The sequence below is a fragment of the Anabas testudineus genome, chromosome 15 (assembly GCF_900324465.2).
Source record: "Anabas testudineus chromosome 15, fAnaTes1.2, whole genome shotgun sequence".
Lineage (NCBI taxonomy): Eukaryota > Metazoa > Chordata > Actinopteri > Anabantiformes > Anabantidae > Anabas > Anabas testudineus.
The window spans coordinates 10,589,404-10,610,650 of NC_046624.1; the positions used below are offsets into that span (position 1 = coordinate 10,589,404).

A 21,247-nucleotide genomic window follows, 5' to 3' on the forward strand; every position below is an offset into this window, starting at 1 on the left:
GCAACCACTGTTTTTAGATTTCATTGCAACTTAACATGTTGCAACATCATTTATGAAATTAGGTGATTTTAGCTCAACACCTCTGAATGAGTGAAAGAAACTTGGTGAGAACAGAGAGCATGGGAAGGAAGGAGGGAGGGATATAGGGAGAAGGAGGGAGGAAGGGAGGATTGACTAAGGAGAGCATTTAGTAGACACACTCCTTCACTGAGTCACTCTCCCCTAGCCTGTGAAGTCCAGCACTGCAAACATTTGCTGCCTGCCAGGTGAGTGAACATTCACCTTACATTCCTGATACATTCCTTGATATTTTTGATTTTTTTATGATAGATTATTATTTTATTTTCACCCGGCTGGTGTATTGTACACACATTGACTTTTTAAACTGACATACAGTATGTATCAGCGCTAGTGTAACAGGTGTTCTAATGGTTGTAATGGATCAGATGCAGTCGCAGTCTCCTCTCTTGATTCTTTAACTTAACTCAGTTGATTTTAAAATCTATTAGCTACGACACCACCGAAGTTCAACCATTTATAACTCATTGAATTTTAGTTCTTCCGTCGATTTAGCAGTAACAATACACAAACAATACACACAGAACAGTTATACGCAATACAAGCCACATTTGTCTCTACTTTATTTTGATTTATCTAGGTTTGCCCTGGAAAGTCTATTTCCTTGTTGTTAGTGATAAGATAAACAGATTTTGTGTATTTTGAGCTCAGTGTTGTCCTGTGGCCTGCAGTGACATAAAGTTTCGCTGTCTGTCTTCACCACTGCCTTCTAGTTTGGCTGTGACACTTCTTAACCTGCAATTAAAACCAGTCTCATGTTTCTGTCTGGCTAGTTAGCCTTGGGGATGTGTATTCATGAAAACTGCAATACAAAAAGTGCACGGTGTATCTCTAATTAGAAGCCTGCGTTTGACATAATTAGTCAAGTGTTCATTTAATGCTTTTTGGGACTACATGACAAGTCTTGTTGTACCAACAGGTAAGCCACTTCGCTGTCTCTGCAAGCCGATATTTGCTGATAAGGGCATGTACTCTGTAAGGTCTTAAACCTTACACTGTGAAGTGCCTCGAGATGACTTCTGTTGTGATTTGGCGCTATACAAATACAATTGAACTGGACTGAATTGAAATCTGTTCTGCAACAGGGTAGGCTACCTGAACTATTTTGTCCAGAGGATGTCACCATTGGTCTGTTTAATAACCAGGCACTGGCTGTCTATTTGACTTGTGATGAAAGGAATTAGGCCCACTCAGCATTTATGCACTGGCTCAGTCTCTGGGTTGATCTAAAATTCATATACTTTCCACTAGGCCCCACAGAGAAATGTGCTATCAGTTTAAAACTGACTGAACTGAAAAAATAAGTGCAAGATGGTCTGATTAGCCAGAAATGGATCAAACTGAATCACTGTGGTTCAACTGTTCCATGCAGACCCCCTGCCTCACCGCCACGATGACCCGCACCCTCTGCTTGAGCTTCCTGGTCCTGCTGCTGCAGGTCCTGTCCTGTCCCGTCCGCGCCGAACCTCGGCGGACCACATCCTCCCAGCGCAGGGCGACTCGCGCACCTGCGGTCAAGGTGCGTCTGGCGAGCAGCTTTGCGCGAGAAGCGCACGAAGGGCGCTTGGAGGTGCTGCACGACAACACATGGGGGACGGTGTGCGACGACGAGGTGAACATTAAACTGGTCAACGTGGTGTGCCGAGAGCTGGGCTTCCAGGGAGGCATAACGTGGGCGCACAGCGCAAAGTATGGAGAGGGGGAAGGTGAGGAAAGTGAGGAGGTCAAAGCCAAGCGACATGTCTGTGGAAGCCCTTTAATATGAGGCTGATTACTGATACTTAACAGATAGATCATTATTGGTATTAACCAGATCTGTGCAATTGTATGATATATAAGTCAAAATACACACACAACAAAAAAAGACCCATTAAACTAACATTTATGTTTTAGACTCAGTCACATTTTATCTCAACCTGTCTCCTCCCTAACATCCATGCTTCTAGTGCTTGGCTTCATGAAAAGACCACCAATTAAGACATCCAAAATAACTGGCATACAGTGGCAAAGATAACGTGTTGTGGGATTGGAGTCTACATCTTGTTAAGGTTGTCTGGCAGTCTGGTAAAGCAAATAGATGGGCCCATAAGGGCATTTGTTTTAAAATAATGACAGCATGCGCTTGCCAGAGTTGCGCAACACTTGCTGTGGTTTATGGGCATTCTTTACTGCTGCTTTTAAATCCAAATTAAAGAGAAGGTTGAGTGGATTCAAGGAGCACGATCTAGAGCACCCTACCTTGTAAAATACTGTGTATCTACTACTAAATAGGGCACTAAGGTGCAACCCTAAATCAGTGTGCCAGTAAAAGTCAAGTGTTAGGCATTTAGGAACTCAGCTGTGCCATAGATGTATTGCTCAGTCCGTCTTAGTCTGTCTATTGAACAATCAATGAAATTCACAGTAAATGATGAATGAATTGTTTATCCTTACACAAAGGCCCCATATGGATGGATAACGTGCAATGCGAAGGCTCAGAGAAGTCCTTGAAGGACTGCAAACACAACGGTTGGGGGGTGAATGACTGTAAGCACTCTGAGGACTTGGGAGTGGTGTGCACACCTGAGCGCAGGCAGGATCAGACACCTAGTCGAGGCTACACCACCGCCACCAGATCCAACGGCAGTCCTGCGCCTCAGTGGCAGGGCCACGTGGCCACTAACAGGCATCCAGGATACGGCTATTATGGAAACGGACATCCATATGAGGTCCCCAGGTTCCAAAGACACCAGCTGTACCAGGTATAACACTTGAGTTCTGACATATTTCCGAGTTTTTCTTAGGACGATATGTAACAAATATGATTTACAATCTCCTCAAGGGTTACAGTAGGGTGCGAATCGAGGAGGTCCGTCTCCGTCCTATCCTCATGGCTACCAAGAAGAAGAGCCTGATCACAGAGGGTGCGGTGGAAGTGAAGCATGCTGGGAGATGGAGGCAGGTTTGTGACCTGGGTTGGAGTCTCAACAGCAGCCGGGTTGTGTGCGGGATGCTAGGCTTTCCAGAGGCCACTCAGCACAATGTCAAAACATACAAGTGAGTATGAATTTCCCCCACCATCTGCACCGAGAGCAACACAATTTACCTTTGTGAACTCTATTTATTAGGTTGCAAAACTCTGGGCTGTTGGCTGTAGTTCAGAAGGCTAACATGTTATACCATCCATCCTATTGGTAAATGATTAAAAACACATCCCGTTTCGAGCCCCTCTCAGTAAAGACCTCTCGTAAGACTTATCTTCTTCCACCAGGTACTTCTCCCCCGATTCCCTCTTTATTCCTCCCCTTATTCCTCAGCACTCAGGATAATGATAAAAGGATCCCTGTCCCCTTTTTTACTGCCCTTTCTCTACACCTCTCTCTAGGCAAATCACCTCTGCTCACCTCATTGCCTCTCTCACTCTCTCCCTGTCTCTTTCTGATGCTATCTTCACCTTGCAGCTCTTGGAAAAAACAGCCTCACTTTAACTTTTAGATTCCCATGCCAGGGTGTAATATCCCAGCTGATTGTGCTTTAACTGTGCCATGGATAGCATGTGAAAGACAGAGGTAGCCATTGAAGAGTGGGATGAGGCTCGTTGTGAAGCCGACTAATCTTATTGGCAGGACAGCTTCTGCACGCTTGAGTCAGCCGTGCATCTCTTCAAATATAATCCCACTCCAACACCATGTGTGACATGATGTGTGTATGTGTGTGTCTTTGTGTGTGTGTGGTAGGGCTGGTATAACTGGAAACTGTTTTCATGCTGCTGTAAATGCAGTACTTGGGATTTGGCACTAGCATTAATATTGTCATTGTCAATATTATGCTTTTTAAATAGAAGGCAGATAAAAAAAAGGCCCTGCTTATTTTTCTTATAAGCAGCCTTTACAGAGAACCACTCCTGACTCTCTAAAAGGCTTGTTTGAGCTGAATTGTGCTCTATTTCAGTGGCTTATTTTGCCCTTTTGACACAGATCTACACTTTTGTTCCTCCTGCTGGAAAAGAAAATCATTGACGGTGGTTTTGGGAAGGTTCTGCTCTTAAACCACAGGAGGGCCACACATTAGTAGAGAATTACTCCATTGCTTTTAAAAGAATAAACTGTGTCACATTCACTGTCCTGAGTGGAACGGGGCCCAGTTGGATCTTGCTCTTGGAAAGCTGCCTCTTGTAGGTGATTCACAGTTAAGCTATTACTTACCTCTGCTGGCCCGGGTCATTCTGACTCAGCTGGCAATAGCCCGCAACATCTACTGTGCGCTGTAAGTACTAGATTCCTTTTGCTACTGAAAGGCTATAACTGTTGAGGAGGTAACTTATTTGTTTGAGGGTCTTTTTTCACCTGTTGTCTACGGCCCTATTGAAGCACATTCAGTCACTCACATCTTTGTCCTTGAATTCAGCTATCTCACTTGAACTCTGTGTTATTGCAAAGACAGTAAAGCTATTACTGGATTCTGTTGTTGGATGAGAGCATCATCGGGCATCGTATCTTCAACAATAAAAAGGTTCTTAGAATTAGCTGTTGTTGAACAGCCTGGCCCGAGTCTGTACGTAGTATATATACTATACTATAATGGATCATTTATTAGAGCACAGCTTTCCCGCATTGCAGGTATGATGCTTGTCATGCTCCTCTTTAATTTTCTATTACAGTACAGCTTCAGTACAGTACAATACTTAAAAAAACAGGGAACGAGAGGTAATACATGGATAAGCAATCAGATGGGGAGACTTGTGTGACTGTAAACTATAAGGAACTGGCATGGAAGCGGTCATGACTTGATAAATCTTGGTCTGCCTGGCCTGGGTATGACCCAGTGTTTTACTGAAGCTTCAGCAAAACTCGGTCTGAACCACGATGATGTGTTTGTTTCTAAACCAGTACTAGTTTCTCCTATTATCTCCACAGATGCACATTTGTTCTCTTCGAAATATGTTTTTCTTTGCCTTCAAATTGGTTCAAGGTGTACACATGCCACATGCAAGCTGCCAGTGATATACACCAGTTATTTTTACAGTAGTTGATTTTTAAAATTAGGATGGGACCTTTTCTATGTTGATGAAATGGGGTGTGGTAATTATATATACTGTATAATCGACAGTAACAACCAGAAGAATATGCAATGAACAGTTATTTCAGCTTCAGCTTGGACTTGAGTGGCAGTTGTGAGGTTTGCACTCTGACTATAAACTCCCTGTAATTATGATTACAAAATGTAATCGGGGTGAAAGAAATAAATGGATTTGAGACAATATGATGTTCAGTTTTCATGTAACGTCTAGTTACTAGCTAACGTTGTATTGCATGAATTGTATTCCTTAGTTTGATCATATTTAGCCACTCACACCCACCCGGAGTTTCTTCACTTTCCAAGTCTCTCAGTCCATTCTTAGAAGTCCCAGACCATGCCATGTCTCTCAACTCTGTGTGTCTCTTGGATGAGACTCTGAAGATGCTGTAATTACAGGTTGGTCAGGCCCAAGGCTCTCCGGGGTTTCTGCTGAGGGTGAAAAAACACCCCCAATTATAGCTGTGTGTGTGTGTGTGTGTGTTTGAGAGAGAGAGAGAATAAGACAGAGTAGGTGAAGGAGCAGGAAGAGGTTAAGAAGAGAAAGAGGAGATGGAGCAGGAGCAGCAGTCAGACGAGCCAGATTTTTGCTTGCTCGTGTGAAATATGTCCAATTACAGCTGCAGTTTGCAGTGCGGCCCGCTGTGTCAGCAGCTGTCTGTCTTTCTCTGTCACTGTAGTGATTTGGGGACTTAACCAGCATTTTATGTTTAATTATGTTTCAGCTAAAATTCTTGTTATGATGAGGGTGTCATTTGCAGGATTTTGGGTGACATTCTGTGCGACCAAGTCTGGTTTTCCTGTCAGATGTCTGTGTGATCTTCCTCAGTGACCTTCTCTCTAATTTATTTTCCCATCTTTCATTTTCTGAGTGCATGTCAGAGGCTATTTCTGTGGTTTGGAACAGACTGTGGAAGCCGTCTTTCAAAAATGAACTGGAGCTTAGTGATTTTTATCAGCTTACTATGGTCTGCATGGAAATATTTAGCAACCATTTCACATGCAAGATCCTTTTCAACGATACTCAAAGTAGGCTGACAATAATTATTCTAGACTCTTTAATGTTGGCTTCATACGCTCTGTGTGAGAAATCAATTTACTGTTTAGATAGCTCCTTAATGTGCTCTGTAATATCAGTTTTTCCAGTAATAAATAGCAATAATTTTTTTTACAGGAGCGTATTAAACTAAAACATTAAATTAAAGTAATGGCTATATGTTGCTTAAATGTTCCCAAGCAAGTTAATGTGTTTTCTGCTGCAAGCAAATATAATTCACTGCTGTTTACAACTTAGAAGCTCTGTTTCTTAAAAAATAAAAAATAAATACATTAATTAATAAAATATACACACATTTTGGGATTACCATTAAAACCAGAAGGACTAAGAAAAAGCCAGTGAGTCGAGTGGGGTGATAAAACCTAAACAGTGGTGTAATGCTCGTCTTTTAACAGGCGGGTGGGACTCTGTATTATTAGCCTCTGTTTTCTTGCCTCCATAACAAGTGCTGGATACACTGTTTGGTTAAGCAAGGCTGATGAACACTGTGGAAGTGGAAATCACATACTGAAGCAGTCGTTTCAGTGCATCAGCTATGGACAGCTTGTAGAGAAATGCCCTCACTCATACTGCCCATTACAGTTACATTCAACTTTATGGAATTAGTAACCAAGAGAGGCACCTAATTTTTAATTAATGCTTTCATATATGAACTGTGTAATATTTATGTACAGTGTCATACTGTGTTCGAGGGAAGTACACCACTAGCAAACAGTGCTGTAATTTGGTCGAATGAAAGACCTGTAAAAAGACCTAAAGGTAGCTGACGGCCCTGTGGTGAGGTCACAAACAAGTCACAGACATGTTTGTCATGTGGGAAAATGTTTGTGTATATGTATGTGCATACATGTCTATCTGTGTATGTCTATCCCCACATGGTAGACACATTGAAGATATTTTACAAGTGTAATTCAAGACACTGTAAAGAATAAGTGGTAAACTCCAGTGTGTCAGTCACAATCTACAGTCTTGTGTTATTTCATACTGATTTGTGTTCTGCTTGTGATTTAACATTATGGGACCTTTCTGCCTGTAGGGCTGTTTAAAGTGCTGAGATTTTATTTACTGATGTTTGGGATTTAAGAACTTCATTGAGCTCGCCTGAACTATATATTTTGCTTCCAATTAACCTGAGAAATGACCATTTGATTGAGTTATTCAGAAAGAGCATCTGCAATTTGCTGAAAATACATTTCAAAAATGTATTTTTCCTCATCAGATGCTCATTTTTTAACTGGCCTATTGAAAAGTATAGTCAATAGCCCATGAAATAAACCGCTAAATAATATCATGACAATGCTTCACTTGGTTCCAACATTCTCAGTTTGTTTATAAGTTTTTTCTTTTTGCTTTAACTTTATAGGAATGCCGAGAATTCATGTCAGAATTACAAATATTGACCTGCCTGTGGTTTTCATACAAATATCTTTAGACCTGTTTGCTTCTTTAAATAGGAATACCACTGAAATCAGCATTGGAATATGTTTAATTAACACTTCTTCACAGTGTCACTAGCCCGAAACAGAGACTAAAGATCACATAAGCCACGAACAAAGAAGTGTGTGTGTGTGTGGTTCACTGTTTAAAACTACATGTCACCAGCTTATATTGATGTTTTATGTTTGTTTTGCCCATCTGCTAGCATATGTGACACTATCAATTTATCAGTGATATGCCAGTCTGGATGATAAAGGCCCTTTAAAACATCAGTCAGGCTTTGGAGCATGTCTTTGAGTGTTTTGGTATAGTTGGTTTGAATGTTTGTGATGGTGCGTTCACTTTGCAGTGCTTTGAGGATGTCCTGGCAAGGTCTGCGTGGCATGTCTGCTCTGTTTGTCTGCCAAGAGAAGAGGAGGCTTTCCTCTCCACTGCTCTCGCAAGTCAGCCAGCTTACTCTGCGTATAAATCTCTATTTGATTCTGTCCTTTCTTGGACGTGCAGCATAGTGTGTCGCCAGAGTATTTGTTTGTATAGCGTGCTTGGTCAAACCCTGTTTTCCCAGAAACGTTGTACATCACTGATGTTGAATGTCATGATTTTTTTGGACTGTATGTGGCTTTGGAGGTTAACAGCTAGTTCAAAATATCTTTATGTTTTTTTTCCCTATCCTGTTATAGTTCTTACATCCTGTAGTTATGTACAAATCTCTGTTTGCACCAGGAGTACAGCAACAAGTCTTATTTTCAAAATGCCTGTATACATATACAATTTGCAAACAATTACTCCACACATTCATGTGGAACACTTGTCCTTGTGTTGGTGGGTACTTACTTGTAAATGTGAATATGTTAAATAGAAAACACATCACATTCCAGATGAAAACATGCGCTACTGAGCCTATAAAACAAGAAAGAACGAGGGAAAGTGAAATTACTGAAAGAGAACATAAACTATGCCTTCTTCCTCGAACTATATCAGTCATCACCATGAATATAATTAACTTTACACTAACCTCAGGGACACGTTTGCAGATCATTAGTATTGTTTGCCAATACACCACTGTGGCAGAAATCCCTCCTCTGTGGTCTGGCTACCTCATCACCTCACAGGTTAATATGTACATGTGTTGATAGTGGTTATTTTTTCTCTTTTACAGGAAAATATGGGACACCAAAGTTGCAGATCCTTCAACAAGGTAATAAAAAGACATATTTATTTATCTGAGAGAGAGAAATTGTTATTTTCTAAACCAGCTTCTAAGATGGGGTCCAACATGAACACAAAAGTGCTTATTTTTTTATTTATATTTATTTATTATTTTTTCAATCTAGCAACATTCAACAAAAACTAAAAAGAATAATTTGTTGTATTTCTAGATTGAGCCTCATGGCAAAGAAGAAGGGATTCTGGGTAGAAAAAGTTCACTGTCTGGGCATTGAGAACAGCCTGTCCGAGTGCCATGCTCAGCTGTCGATCCCCCGTAGTCCCACCCCTTGTAAGAACGGGAGACATGCAATTGTCAAGTGTGTACCAGGACCCCAGTTTTCTCGCATGTCCTCAGGAAGACCCCAGGCCCCCTATCCAGTTGTGGTAGGATTAATAAAAATTAGACCTTTATAATCTTAACAAACTGCAAATAGTGTCAAGGTAACTCATAGTCTCTTTGCTGCCCTGTACAGCCTGTACGTCTGAAAGCAGGCCCCAGGTTGGGTGAGGGTCGTGTGGAGGTGCTCCGAGACGGCAAATGGGGGACCATTGTGGACCACTTATGGGACCGAACAGCAGCCAGTGTGGTGTGCAAAGAACTGGGCTTTGGTACAGCCAAGGATGCCTTGCAAGGAGCCTTTATGGGTCAAGGTGAGGGACAGAGATCCAACTCTGTCTATGGAAATTCTTAAAAAAAAACAAACAACAAAACACACATTTAATCTATTTTCCTGAGTCTGCTGCAGCTTGTGTGTTTGAATGTGCTTATCGTGCGTATTCCAGAGAAGACAGGGAGCATTTTGCTTACCTTTTGCTTATCTCAGACACCACACCCGTCTGCCCTGACTGATCAGATAATGTATGGGCATGTGTGTTTGTCTGTCTTTGTATGTTAGCTCATGAAGCTGCTAATTTGTTGGCAGCAATATCTCCAGCTGTGATTGTGTGAGTTCTTTCCCGGAGATGCCAGCTGCTCAAACACCATGCAAGTGTACACACTTGAACACCCGCACACAAAATGTGACACTATTGTTGTGGTTTACATTGGCATTTAGTAACTGAAGCCATGGACAAATCTTGCTGGCATCAAGCAAGGTTTTCATTAACTCACTGAATGATGTGGTCTTTGCAGATTTCCAGCTTCAGTGGCACACAGGTTCAGTCAGTATCCAGCTGCACCAGCGGTGTCCCCACCCTTACGAATGGGTTCCCCATGCCCAGGGTGTGGTCCCTAATCATGCTGATCAAGATGAAATGAGGGATGACAGTCTGTTAGTTTAGTTATTCCATTTATCATACATATTTTTATGTGTGTCGGATTAGTAATTTGCATGGTTGTGTGTGTGTGTGTGTGTAATAAAATCAGCAGGCGAGCTAAGATGTGGCTTTTGAGCTGTAGTTTTGTTTGACAAATGACAGCTTTACCCTCCATTTTATCTCATATTACTCCTGTCTTGCTCCTGAAAATGCAGGTTTCTTAAAGCGTGTTTCCTGAGTTGGTGATTCACTCACACAAGCCCTATTTTTGCAGCAGTGCACCGACCAAAAGCATGACTCTTTTGGTTATGTCCAGCCTTTAAAGCTGCTTTGCCTGTGTAGGGGGTTTGATGAAAAAATGATCTTAGATGTTCTACTAAGAATAAAAAAGTTTTACTGCCACAGCTGCTTTTAGTGCAAAGTCACTCAGCTACCACTACCAGTTTGTGATTTTTTGTCAACAAGAGCAGCAAACTAAACACTTGAAAATGAAATTAAATAGCTCCATGGATTGGAGGCATTTAAATCGGCAAACAGTTAAAACATATAAAAGTTTTTAAAGCATCAATAAAACAGTCAGCATGTACGTATAAACCAATATGAGTAATTCCTTTAGTATCTGCTGTCCACAGCCACTTTAGACTGTATGAAAAGCTTCCATTCACTTCATTAACTCCACGCAGCCATTTGAGAAGTGGCCTCCTATCCTAGTTTTTCAGTATCAGAATCATTGTCTGTGAGGGGTCTGCGCAGATTTTTACTGCCTGTTTCCTGTCTCTGCTTCACCAAACCGTTTTATTGTTTGCTACCATCATCATTGCACTAATTAATGCCAGTATGATATGTACTATTAATCACCACACACTGTGGTCAGTATTTAAGTTCACCTTGCACGATTTGCACACACAGCACATGAACCTAAACAGCGGGTGCTTGGACAACCACCGCTTTGCATTTGTTATTTAACAAAAAGGTCCCTAAAATGCTTCACATAACATCTGTACTGTACATGCTCTCTAGTCTCTAACACCCACATGCAGATGTGGATGGCCACACACAAAGTACAGCACGCTCCCTTTTTTTACATATACACTGCCCTTGTAGGATTCAGTTCCCTTTCACTGCTTCTTTTCTATAACATTTCGTCTGTTAGACATTTTACTGGGACATGTAATTTTCCATCTGCTCAAAGGCCACATAAATACAGGCCTATATGCTGTTGAAATAGAATTTGATAGAACAAACCCACACTGAAAATGATTTACTGAAAGAGAGAATAGTTTAAAATGTAAGTTTGAACAAATGTATAATTTGTGCAAAGTTGATTTCTCTTTAATCTATTATATCTTAAACATCAAGATTTTGAGACATTGAGCGTTGAATTATTTATCAAGAGCAGATATGATGGTTGACTGGCTGCTCGGCTAGAGAGGATGAAATACATTTGTGGCAGATACATCTGTTCCTGTGTCATCGTATAACTTGATAGCCAGCTTTAAAATCCTGTTGACAAAAGACACGTGATTTGGACTCATCTAAAAGCCCACAGGCGGGCACATCTGTTTACAAACTTACATGATTTAGTATTTAACCAAGAAACAAATCTATCTGATGACAGAAGGTTTTTGTTAGAGGAAAAAAAAGGAAGACGTTCTATGGAAAGGAAAACATGACACACTCAATGGAGTTTAGCTTCAAAAAGGAAAAGAAGAGGGTTTCCACCATAACCACTAACCAACTATTTGTACTATTCTCAATGAGAATGTGACCAATGTTACCCTATTTCCGTCCCCTAAAATGAATTTTATAATCTCTCCAAAATGAATGGTGGCATCTGCAATTCTAATTATATGGCAATTAAGCTCAGTCCATTTCTTCTAAATACTAATCTCACATATCAAGAGAAACCCCGTGTTTGTCTTGATAACCTAAACAGTGAGAGTTTAGATCTAATTTGTGGCCTTTACCATGCAGATAGAGGCAGAAGTGGTTTGCATTTGTCTTTTTCAGATGTATGAACCCACGCGTGGTGACCAGTATGGGAGCAGGCCTACAATCTACTAAAACCAACAGAGAGACAGATTGGGTTAGGCTGCAATCTGGTCAAGACCATTTTAAACATCATCTTTTGCACCCTTTTTGTTGGTTTTTCTCTCTTTTCTTCGATTTTTGTGGCTTTGGTTGTGTTTATTTCAATGCTTCCTGATTTTCGAGCTTGCAGCTTGAGCCTTTTGATTCGAGAAAACACTGAAGCCATAGTTTGCTGTGTGTTTTCATATAATTCCACCATTATGGCAGCAGCTGTTTATGCTTACAAAATTTTAAGCCTTTTTGTTGTTTGGAGATTATATGGTTTTGAACAACAAACGAACACTTGTGAAAGTCTTTTTATTTAGTTGACACCGATTTGGCCTCGTTTGTTCACCCAGGGTGGTGCTGTGCACAATGTTGTTGTTGTTGTTGCGCCTAAAGCAACAGAATGGTGGTAATGAGGCGTGACAGATGCCCAAAGTAGATGTTAGTGGTGCTGTTGCTTGGCTTGCAGGAGCATTTTGTCATGACAGATAGGAACTTTTCATTGTAGGTTTGGATGCTAAAGTTGAGAAAGCTCATTCACATGAAAGGAATAGAGCCTCACTCGTATGTGTGGATGTTCCATTGCGTGATAAAATCTATTAATGCCATTGTGTCCACACTGGGTGGCCTCAGATTTTTTCTGTTATATCTATGCTTCCTGTTTTTTTTTTTTTTTCTTGGATCGATTAGCATGTCTGTAAATCCAACCCATGTCCTCTTCCCTCTTTAGGTACAGGACCTATCCATATGAACAGTGTCCAGTGTATGGGGTCTGAACGCTCCATCCTGGACTGCTTCTTCCAGGAAGTCCAACCGTGGACATTCAAACACAGCCAGGATGCCTCAGTGCGCTGTAACGTCCCTAAGACTGGCACAGAGAACACGGTATAAAAACTACATCATCACAAGTCAAACACTTATCAGCTTTTAATTATAGCACGTCATCAATTAATCCAATGGATTACCAGGTGCGGCTGGCTGGTGGAAGAGTTCCATCAGAAGGACGTGTGGAGGTGTTGATGGAAGTTGGGGGTCGTAAACGCTGGGGCTCTGTCTGCAGTGAGAACTGGGGCCTCAACGAAGCCATGGTGGTATGCAGACAGCTTGGCCTGGGTTTTGCTGCCGGTGCTCATCAGGTAACGACCGCACCGACCAACACAACATCCATAACTGACAACATAGCAGCAAACAGTTCATCTTGATCTCTGAGTGCAGTGCCACGCCTTGATCTGGGTAAAAACAACATACTGCAGCAACTTTTTTCAAAGGCCTGATCATCAGTGTCTATTCTCAGACTAGAGTAGTCGGAGGCATTATTCATCAAAATCTCATCCTCAGTAAGTTATTGATGAAAGGACAAACAAACAGATGAACACACTGAGGCCAATCCATTGTCACAGCCCCTATAATTACTGTGGTGGAAAATGACCTATGATACTGTCCATTAATAGAACACCTAACAATCTCTCTATGTCTTATGGCACTTTACAGGAGACCTGGTACTGGTCCAGTGAGCCAAGTGCAGCCGATGTGATTCTCAGTGGAACTCACTGTGTAGGCACAGAGCTTTCAATTCAACAGTGTCGTCGCAACAACCATGTCCATTGTCCTCGTGGAGGTGGAGCTAAGGCCGCTGGGGTCAGCTGTTCGGACAGTAAGCTAAGCCATCTTTATGTAGCTCCTCATCTTCTTCTCTAATTGTGAACCTGTTTGAATTCTATCGTAACCTCTCACATCTGACCTACTCCAGCTGCACCCGACCTTGTTCTGGATGCCCAGCTGGTCCAGGAGACAGCTTACCTAGAAGACCGACCCCTCCACCTGCTGACCTGTGCCAATGAGGAGAACTGTCTCTCCTCATCTGCTGCCAGGATGAACTGGCCTTATGGCCACCGACGACTGTTGCGCTTCTCCTCCCGCATCATGAACATGGGTCGGTCTGATTTCCGACCCAAAGCGTCAAAAGAGAGCTGGACGTGGCACCAGTGTCACAGGTAAAGCACCCCTGAAGAACTGTTTGAATCTCCAATATATGGGGGATGGTGTGTTCGCCCTTGTGGTCACTCCTAGTATTTTATTTCTTTTTGAAAAACTGGTTTTGTGTGTCCTTTGAGATGTGGTTTTTAAAGGTCGTCAGAATGTTCTGACACCTGTTTCTAGTACAAAATTGCTTGTACGTGCATTAATGACATAGCTCCACCATTTTGAGTAATTGACTTATATTTAATTTAATTGCATTCAATTGCAAGCAGGAAAGAAAACATGCTGACGTGTCTGTGCAAGTGTATTTATGATTTGATGTGGGGTGTGCAGGTAGCATGCAACACGGGCATTAGACATAAGAGCCTTTGTCTGTCACTGGGCCTCAACAGCATTTTTCCCCTGTTAGTTGTAAATAGATGACATATTGTCCTTAGGTCTAACTTTAACACATTACACTCTCCTTCTTTGTTTACTGCCTTCAGTAAGTTGCTTCTTACATGACACTTTTTGGTTATTTGAAGCCAGCAGTATTGGCTGTGTGAAATGTGTCACAGTGAGTTATGGGTGGCTTGAAACAGTTTTGTCATCTCTCCAGATTTATTAGCCGCACTGCAGCATGTATCTGCGGAATGGTGGTTGAACTGCTTTAGTTAGCGCGGATCGGGTTGTAATACAAACGACAGATTAGCCCACTTAGGGTCGAGTTCACCTCAGCTTGCTTCAGCAACACGTCAGAGCTATTGGATGTGTTTTTCAAAGCAGCCCATTCACTCACATTGAATAAACAGCTCAAGCAAGATGGGGCTAAAACAAGCTTCTTTGAGAGGTGTTGCGGTGACACCCACACTCGTGTTCAAGCAGTGAGGTCATTAGGCTGCAAGCCATAGGGAGCCAGTGTTCAGTTAGCGTAAATGCACACACTCATAGTACTCAAGTACGCACACATGCATACTCTCACGTGGAATTTGCCTTTTGTTGTCTTAGGCACTACCACAGTATCGAGGTGTTCACCCATTACGACCTGCTGACTCTGAACGGCACAAGGGTTGCAGAGGGACACAAGGCCAGTTTCTGTCTGGAGGACACGTATTGCCCCGATGGTAATGTTCACCACTATTCATGACTCCCAGTAAAATACAGTTTCCCATTAGTGACAGGAAATTAATATCAATATTTCAGCTACAGCTATTTAGATTTTTACTTTGTGGTTAATGTATTAGATCGCTGCTGTTGTTGTTTGTTCACTCTCCATTTACTTGTTATATCATGGATGAAATAGCTCATATAAGAAAGCAGCATTCATACGTAGTCTAACACAATTCAGGAAGCTAAAGGCTCTTAAAAATAAAAAGGGAATGCCGAGCATTAAATGAGCTTTGGTGTTGTGATTGATAATGCTGTTGGCGTGTGTATGTGTGTCAGGACTCCAGAAGCGGTTCTCTTGCTACAACATGGGTGACCAGGGCATTTCTGTGGGCTGCTGGGATACCTATCGCCACGATATTGATTGTCAGTGGGTTGATATGACAGATGTACGGCCAGGAGACTACATCTTCCAGGTCAGAAGCCATTTCATGTCTCTGCTTTATCCCCTTTTGTTTTGAGTGTATTTTAGGTTACAAAATCAAAAATGATTAATTTTGTGTTTATAGGAATAATTTGAAATGTTTAGGAGTACATTTATTTGCATCTCGGTGTCAGATTTTTTCAGAAAAAACAGATTTAGTGAATAAGAAAAGGTTTACAGGAGCACAACACGGACTTCCTCATGACACCTATTTTAGTAAATCTGCTCGAACTCCCTGATCACAGTCATCAACTCAACTAGTCTATCGTTGGAATAGTTTCTTTAAAGCGGGTGCATTAGTCCAGTCGCTGTGGCTACTAGACTAAAACACATCAACTCTATTCCCATTATTCTCCATTTCCAGTTCAGACTGCTGATCCCAGTACAGTATGTAGCAGTCCTCAGATCTTAGCATGCTGCTAATTACCTCCCATCGGTGGAAGACCTGTTACAGTGTAACTTACTGTCTCATAATTACTGTTGTTACCCAGTGTGTCTGAGAGGTCACACTCAACCCTTGTAATTACACTTCTCCACTCTCTGTTGAAGATGGATTTATTTAATTTACTCATAGTAGACATGACACACATAAATACATGTGTCGACTGGAGGTATTTTAAGCATGTTGCACGGGCTGTAATTATGAAGTAGTACATAGCTACAGGACAATGTGGAGGAACACAGAGGGCATAATTGATAGGGGGGGACAGAAATAGAGTGGAGATAAATGACCAAGGGAAATTGGAAGAATTACTGAAGGTGAAAAGGTCAGGGTCAAAATAGCACTATAGGGCCATAACCAAATTTAGTAGAGATTAGCAAGACAGAAACAGCAAAGCACAAAGTTTGTAATTTACTCAGGCTGCAGGACTGGAAACAGCTTTTACTGCAGCTCTCCTCGTCTCTGCTGTGTTCTTTCATTCATCTAGTAAAGTTCAGATAATGCCTGGCTTTTCTGATCCTTGCCTTTACAGAGAGATTCAGCAGGCCTACCCTTGAACCACCCAGTGCTAATGAAACACACCAATTATCCAAATTAACTATTGCCTCCCTTCAATCAAACAGCACCTAGTCCCCCCCCTCCATTAGGAACGGCTAATTTGCCACCAAGGAATTCCTCCTGGCCTGTTTTTATTTTTATTGCCACATTCTCACTGAGCAGCACATTCTGTCACTGAATCAACCTCCTGCAAAAGCCTCTGCACTCTGGTCCAACACTGTAATTTAGCCAGAAAAAATTAAGAGACCATTTTTGTGCATTCAAGTTTTTTTTTTCTAAGTTTTCTCCCTTTTTTTAGTGCAGTTTGCCTTCGTTCTTCTTCCTGTAGAAGTAACCTGTACTTAAAATGGGTGTAGCAGTTTACAGAGCAGCTATTTGAGTAAATGACCTCTGAATATTATCACCAGACCAGATTAAGAGAATGGCCAAATCAGCAGTTATCGAACTGCTCTGCAAATGAAAAGCTATTAGCCCAGTGTATGGTAGCACTCAGAATAAGACCTATTTCAGACACACAGCATAAACATGGTTATGCCTAACTACTTTATTGCAGCAGATTTAAATATCATGCTAAATCACTCCATATTATTGCATACCTGTGCTGGTGTGAGGAGCACATTTCTCCCTCGCTTGAGGTGCAGTCTGCGGTGGAACCTCATTCCATGTGTCTCAGCTGTAAAGTTGCATAAGCTCTTACGCAGCCTGTTGCTATGATTTGTGGGCTTTGTTACATGTTTCTATTCCACTTATAAAATATTTTACAATAGCTTTTCTTTAAAGATCTTTCCGTACACTCCACTGTTTTCACTGTAAGAACAAGCTTTTACTGCCATATGCTATTCAATCCATATGCGTGACTGCTCAGTTGCACACTACGAATAGAACATCACTACAATGTTAAGCCCATGAGAAAGTACTATATAGTGTGTGAATATCTTTACACACAGGACTAAAATGTGTAAAAGTCATCCAGTACCAGTCTGGTATTGACTGGTACTGGTTCCAACAGTACCAGTCATGAGTGCTGCTACGGTGTCAGAGCAAGAGCAACTAATTGATAAATTGATAAAGTCTTTAACAATGAATGTCATAAACATCTGTTATGATAGTGAATCAGACTTATGTGTGATTGTGTGGCTTTGTAGGTGGAAGTCAACCCCTCAATGGACATGGCTGAGTCTGACTTCATGAACAATGTCATGAGATGTCGGTGTAAATATGATGGCCACAGAATTTTCATGTACAGTTGTCACGCAGGTGAGGACATGAAATGCTTTTCTTCTTTCTCACTTCATCTTTATATCTCCCTTCCCCCTCTGTTACACTTCAGTTACGCTCTTCTCTCCCCTTATATAGGTGACGCCTACAGTGCAGAGATTGAAGACCTGTTTGAGCACCAAAGGCAGATCACCAACAACTTTGTGTAGCCCACCCCAGGGCTCAGTACAAAAGCCTTCCAGTGAGGCTCAGAGACTACTCAGGGTGGTCTGAGGTTAATGGCCCCAGGCCCTTGGGACCGTAGGACCAACACAATTACAGAGATAAAATGTAAATGTAAAATGATGCCTGTTCTCCTCTTTACAGATGTGGATAAAATATTTATAAGTGCATCTTATCACAGCAGCAACCAACACAGAGACTCCATTCCTAACTTATACAGGCAATGACAACTAGAGTGGAACAGGTGCCACTAGGCTTAATGTCTAGTTAAGTAAGATATTGAAAGAAACTTTACAGATTTGTGAGGATGTGGACTACTAGTAAGTTAAGTTAGTTATTCAAAACATATACACACAAAATACCTTAATGTCACTATAACTAGTCTGTTACAGAGGCAACAGGGAAGCCAACCCTTCTCATTCCCAAGCTAAAAGTTGACATCTGAGAAAAATAATATTATTAATATTAGTGCTATAACTATATATTATTTGTGAGTTTGAATCATTTCTTTCAAAAGATTGATTTAATGCACTTGTAGCAAAACCAACTTTATTTTTCCCAACAGCTTTACCTATTGGATCATCTGTGAGTGTTTTTACCTTGCTTCAATCCTTCCTTAATGTTGGTGCTCTTTAATAATACTGTATGTCGTTATCGTAACCTCGCAACGTATCAGGTGAACAGTGTTGTACAGATATAGGTTTCTCTTACACTTAATAAGGTATTTTGTTATTGCTTTGGTTACAGTCATTGTTTTATACAAGTGCAGTTATGCTTGAAAGTTTTGCTTCTTATCTAGAATAGGCAAGAAAATGATTTTTATGGAACAAAGCACTTTAACTTTTAAACATCAGTATTCTAGTTTTCCGCCCACATGCTTATTATCAGCAATCCGGTTTAATTTTTAGGGTGTTTATATATAAGTAAAATACCTTACTGTGTTTTACGTTGCTGAAAGTGAAATATAAGGTTTGTGTTTCATATTCAATGTAATATTTATGCTGTAGCTTTTATTTATTCATGGAATTCACATTTACACAGTAAAGAGTTTGTTAGTTGGGTTAATTAACAGTATATAGCCTTTTTTATTATAATTTTTTTTTTTACATATTTAACCAGAGATAAAAAATCATCAGTAGGTACTGGACATGGTATCAGAACATCTCCATGATGCAGATGAATGATTGTTGATTTATTTTAGTTATTAAAACAACTGTAACTGTACAGCTTTTCTCTCTCAGCCTCTCTGATGGATGGGAAAAAAGAAACCGCCTGAGAAAACCACAGCATTGTGGTAGGCAGGCGGGCTGGGTTTTGAAAGCATATAAAATGTCTTTTAATTACGTCTGTTTGGGTTAGACTTAAGGTTACGGTTGACATTAGGGCTATAGCATGTGCTTTATAAAGAAACACTATGGAATTGTTACTTTTGGAATCATGGAAAGCAATAATCCAGATTTCCATCTAAACTACAAGAAAGATATTTCTGAGAAATGTTGTGAGGGAGACGGCGACTGAAAGAAAGACAGAGAAAGTACGATAGGAAGAGAAGGGAAGTTTAGAGAAGGACTTGTGCAGACATACAGTTGTTACTACCAGAGCTGCCTTTTTGTAGGCAGCCATACAGCAACCACAAGCTGGCCTTTTTTCAGCTCCTCAACGAGAACAACATGTTTGTCTGTGAGAAAAAATAAACTCCTCAATTCACGCTTAAACACTGGCCTTATTTTCACTCAAGCTGGGCCTGCTTAAATGTGCCATATAGTTCTACACTCTCTTAGCTGAATAAGGAACCTTACTTATACTAGCTCCACACTTAAAACAATGATGCAACTCAGTTTTATTTACAACATGGAACTTGTGTTAATTATGCTTTTTTTTTTTTTTTTTTACCCCAATACGTGTCTGGCGTGTTTGGCTTATTGTCTCAGTGGTAAAAACCTCTTAAGATGTTTTTCTCATGGACAGTCTCCAGGACACGTTATGGAAAGGACACATGTAGACTGTAGACTTAGGCAGATTGTCTTCCTCCTCACTGGGAGTTCATGATTCAACTCCACAAAGAAGGTGGAGAAGATTAGAAATTTGCAGCTCATAGTATAATTTACAATCATGCACACCGTAGTCAGACCTATTACTAAAGACTGTTGATGCAGATGTTAATAGATACGGACAGAAAAGTCTAAAGTGAGTGTTTGCTGACATGTTTTTCTGTTGTTTGGTGCTTTTATACAATTGCTATTGACATATTACCATGGTATTTTCTGTGTTATTTAAATTTATATGACATTACATAGTTTAAGTTGGTTCATATTAACTACTCGCATCATGTTACTGTACTATAAGCATAGATATGGGATGTAGTTTTCCATGGCCAGTTATGCTTTTATTTTATTAAAAACTGAGAGTGTGAGCGACATGGTGCCTATCTACAGTTATATTCATAGAAAGCTCTGCTCTCAGGGACTTTGACCTCATCTAAAGAGTAAAAATAACATTTAGTGTGATGTGATTTAGGTTGCTTTTAGCTGTGATACATACATGATGACATCAAATCATCTGGACCTTTTTTTTTTTGTCAACTTACAAAAAGTAATTTGTACCCACATGTTTATTTTCTGTGTAAAAATTGAAGGTATGAAAGTGATAAGCTTTGTTGCATTTTTTCTTTCCTTGAGGAGAGCTGTGATAACTGTGGATAGACACTGGCTAAGTAAGAAGCAAATTTCACTTCAAGAACAACTCACAATCCATCCATTCATCATTACTGTGAATCAATAAAACTTCATCACATACTAAGCTGTCCTCTGCTTCCTGCCTCTTTCTTGTGGTTAATGCATGACACAGCAGAATAGTTGCTGATGAGAATGTGGCTTTAATTTTTTTTTATTTCTCTGCATCAAGAACACAGTGCATGCTGTTTTTTACATGTACAGTATGTAAGATCTTCCTCCCACCTGCTACACGTGAGTTATGTAGTGGGAAGATCTAATGAAGTACTCCAGGTTTTTGGCTTTTAAGGTACTTATCAGCTGGTGGAATGATGGCACTTTATTTTATAAGACTGTCCTGAAATGACTGGGCTGCC

At 40.7% G+C, this 21,247-nt stretch overlaps 1 protein-coding gene across 1 annotated transcript; it reads left to right on the forward strand.

Annotated features, from left to right (window-relative positions):
* The first annotated feature begins 215 nt into the window (after positions 1-215).
* On the forward strand, positions 216-20,937 carry loxl4 (lysyl oxidase-like 4). The gene is made up of 15 exons (XM_026356892.1): positions 216-266; positions 1,451-1,784; positions 2,518-2,819; positions 2,900-3,114; positions 8,787-8,825; positions 9,007-9,220; positions 9,310-9,487; positions 12,900-13,054; positions 13,138-13,305; positions 13,661-13,823; positions 13,920-14,163; positions 15,137-15,252; positions 15,575-15,711; positions 17,865-17,976; positions 18,076-20,937. Exons 2-15 carry the CDS (start codon positions 1,472-1,474, stop codon positions 18,144-18,146), a joined length of 2,427 nt encoding a protein of 808 aa, XP_026212677.1. The 5' UTR covers positions 216-266; positions 1,451-1,471; the 3' UTR covers positions 18,147-20,937.
* The last annotated feature ends 310 nt before the right edge of the window (positions 20,938-21,247 follow it).

Coding starts and splice junctions, on each gene's coding strand:
- loxl4 (XM_026356892.1), top strand. CDS start 1,472: ATGACCCGCACCCTCTGCTTGAGCTTCCTGGTCCTGCTGCTGCAGGTC. Junction 9,221..9,309: donor AGGCCCCCTATCCAGTTGTG/GTAGGATTAATA, acceptor TGCCCTGTACAG/CCTGTACGTCTGAAAGCAGG. Junction 13,055..13,137: donor AGACTGGCACAGAGAACACG/GTATAAAAACTA, acceptor ATGGATTACCAG/GTGCGGCTGGCTGGTGGAAG.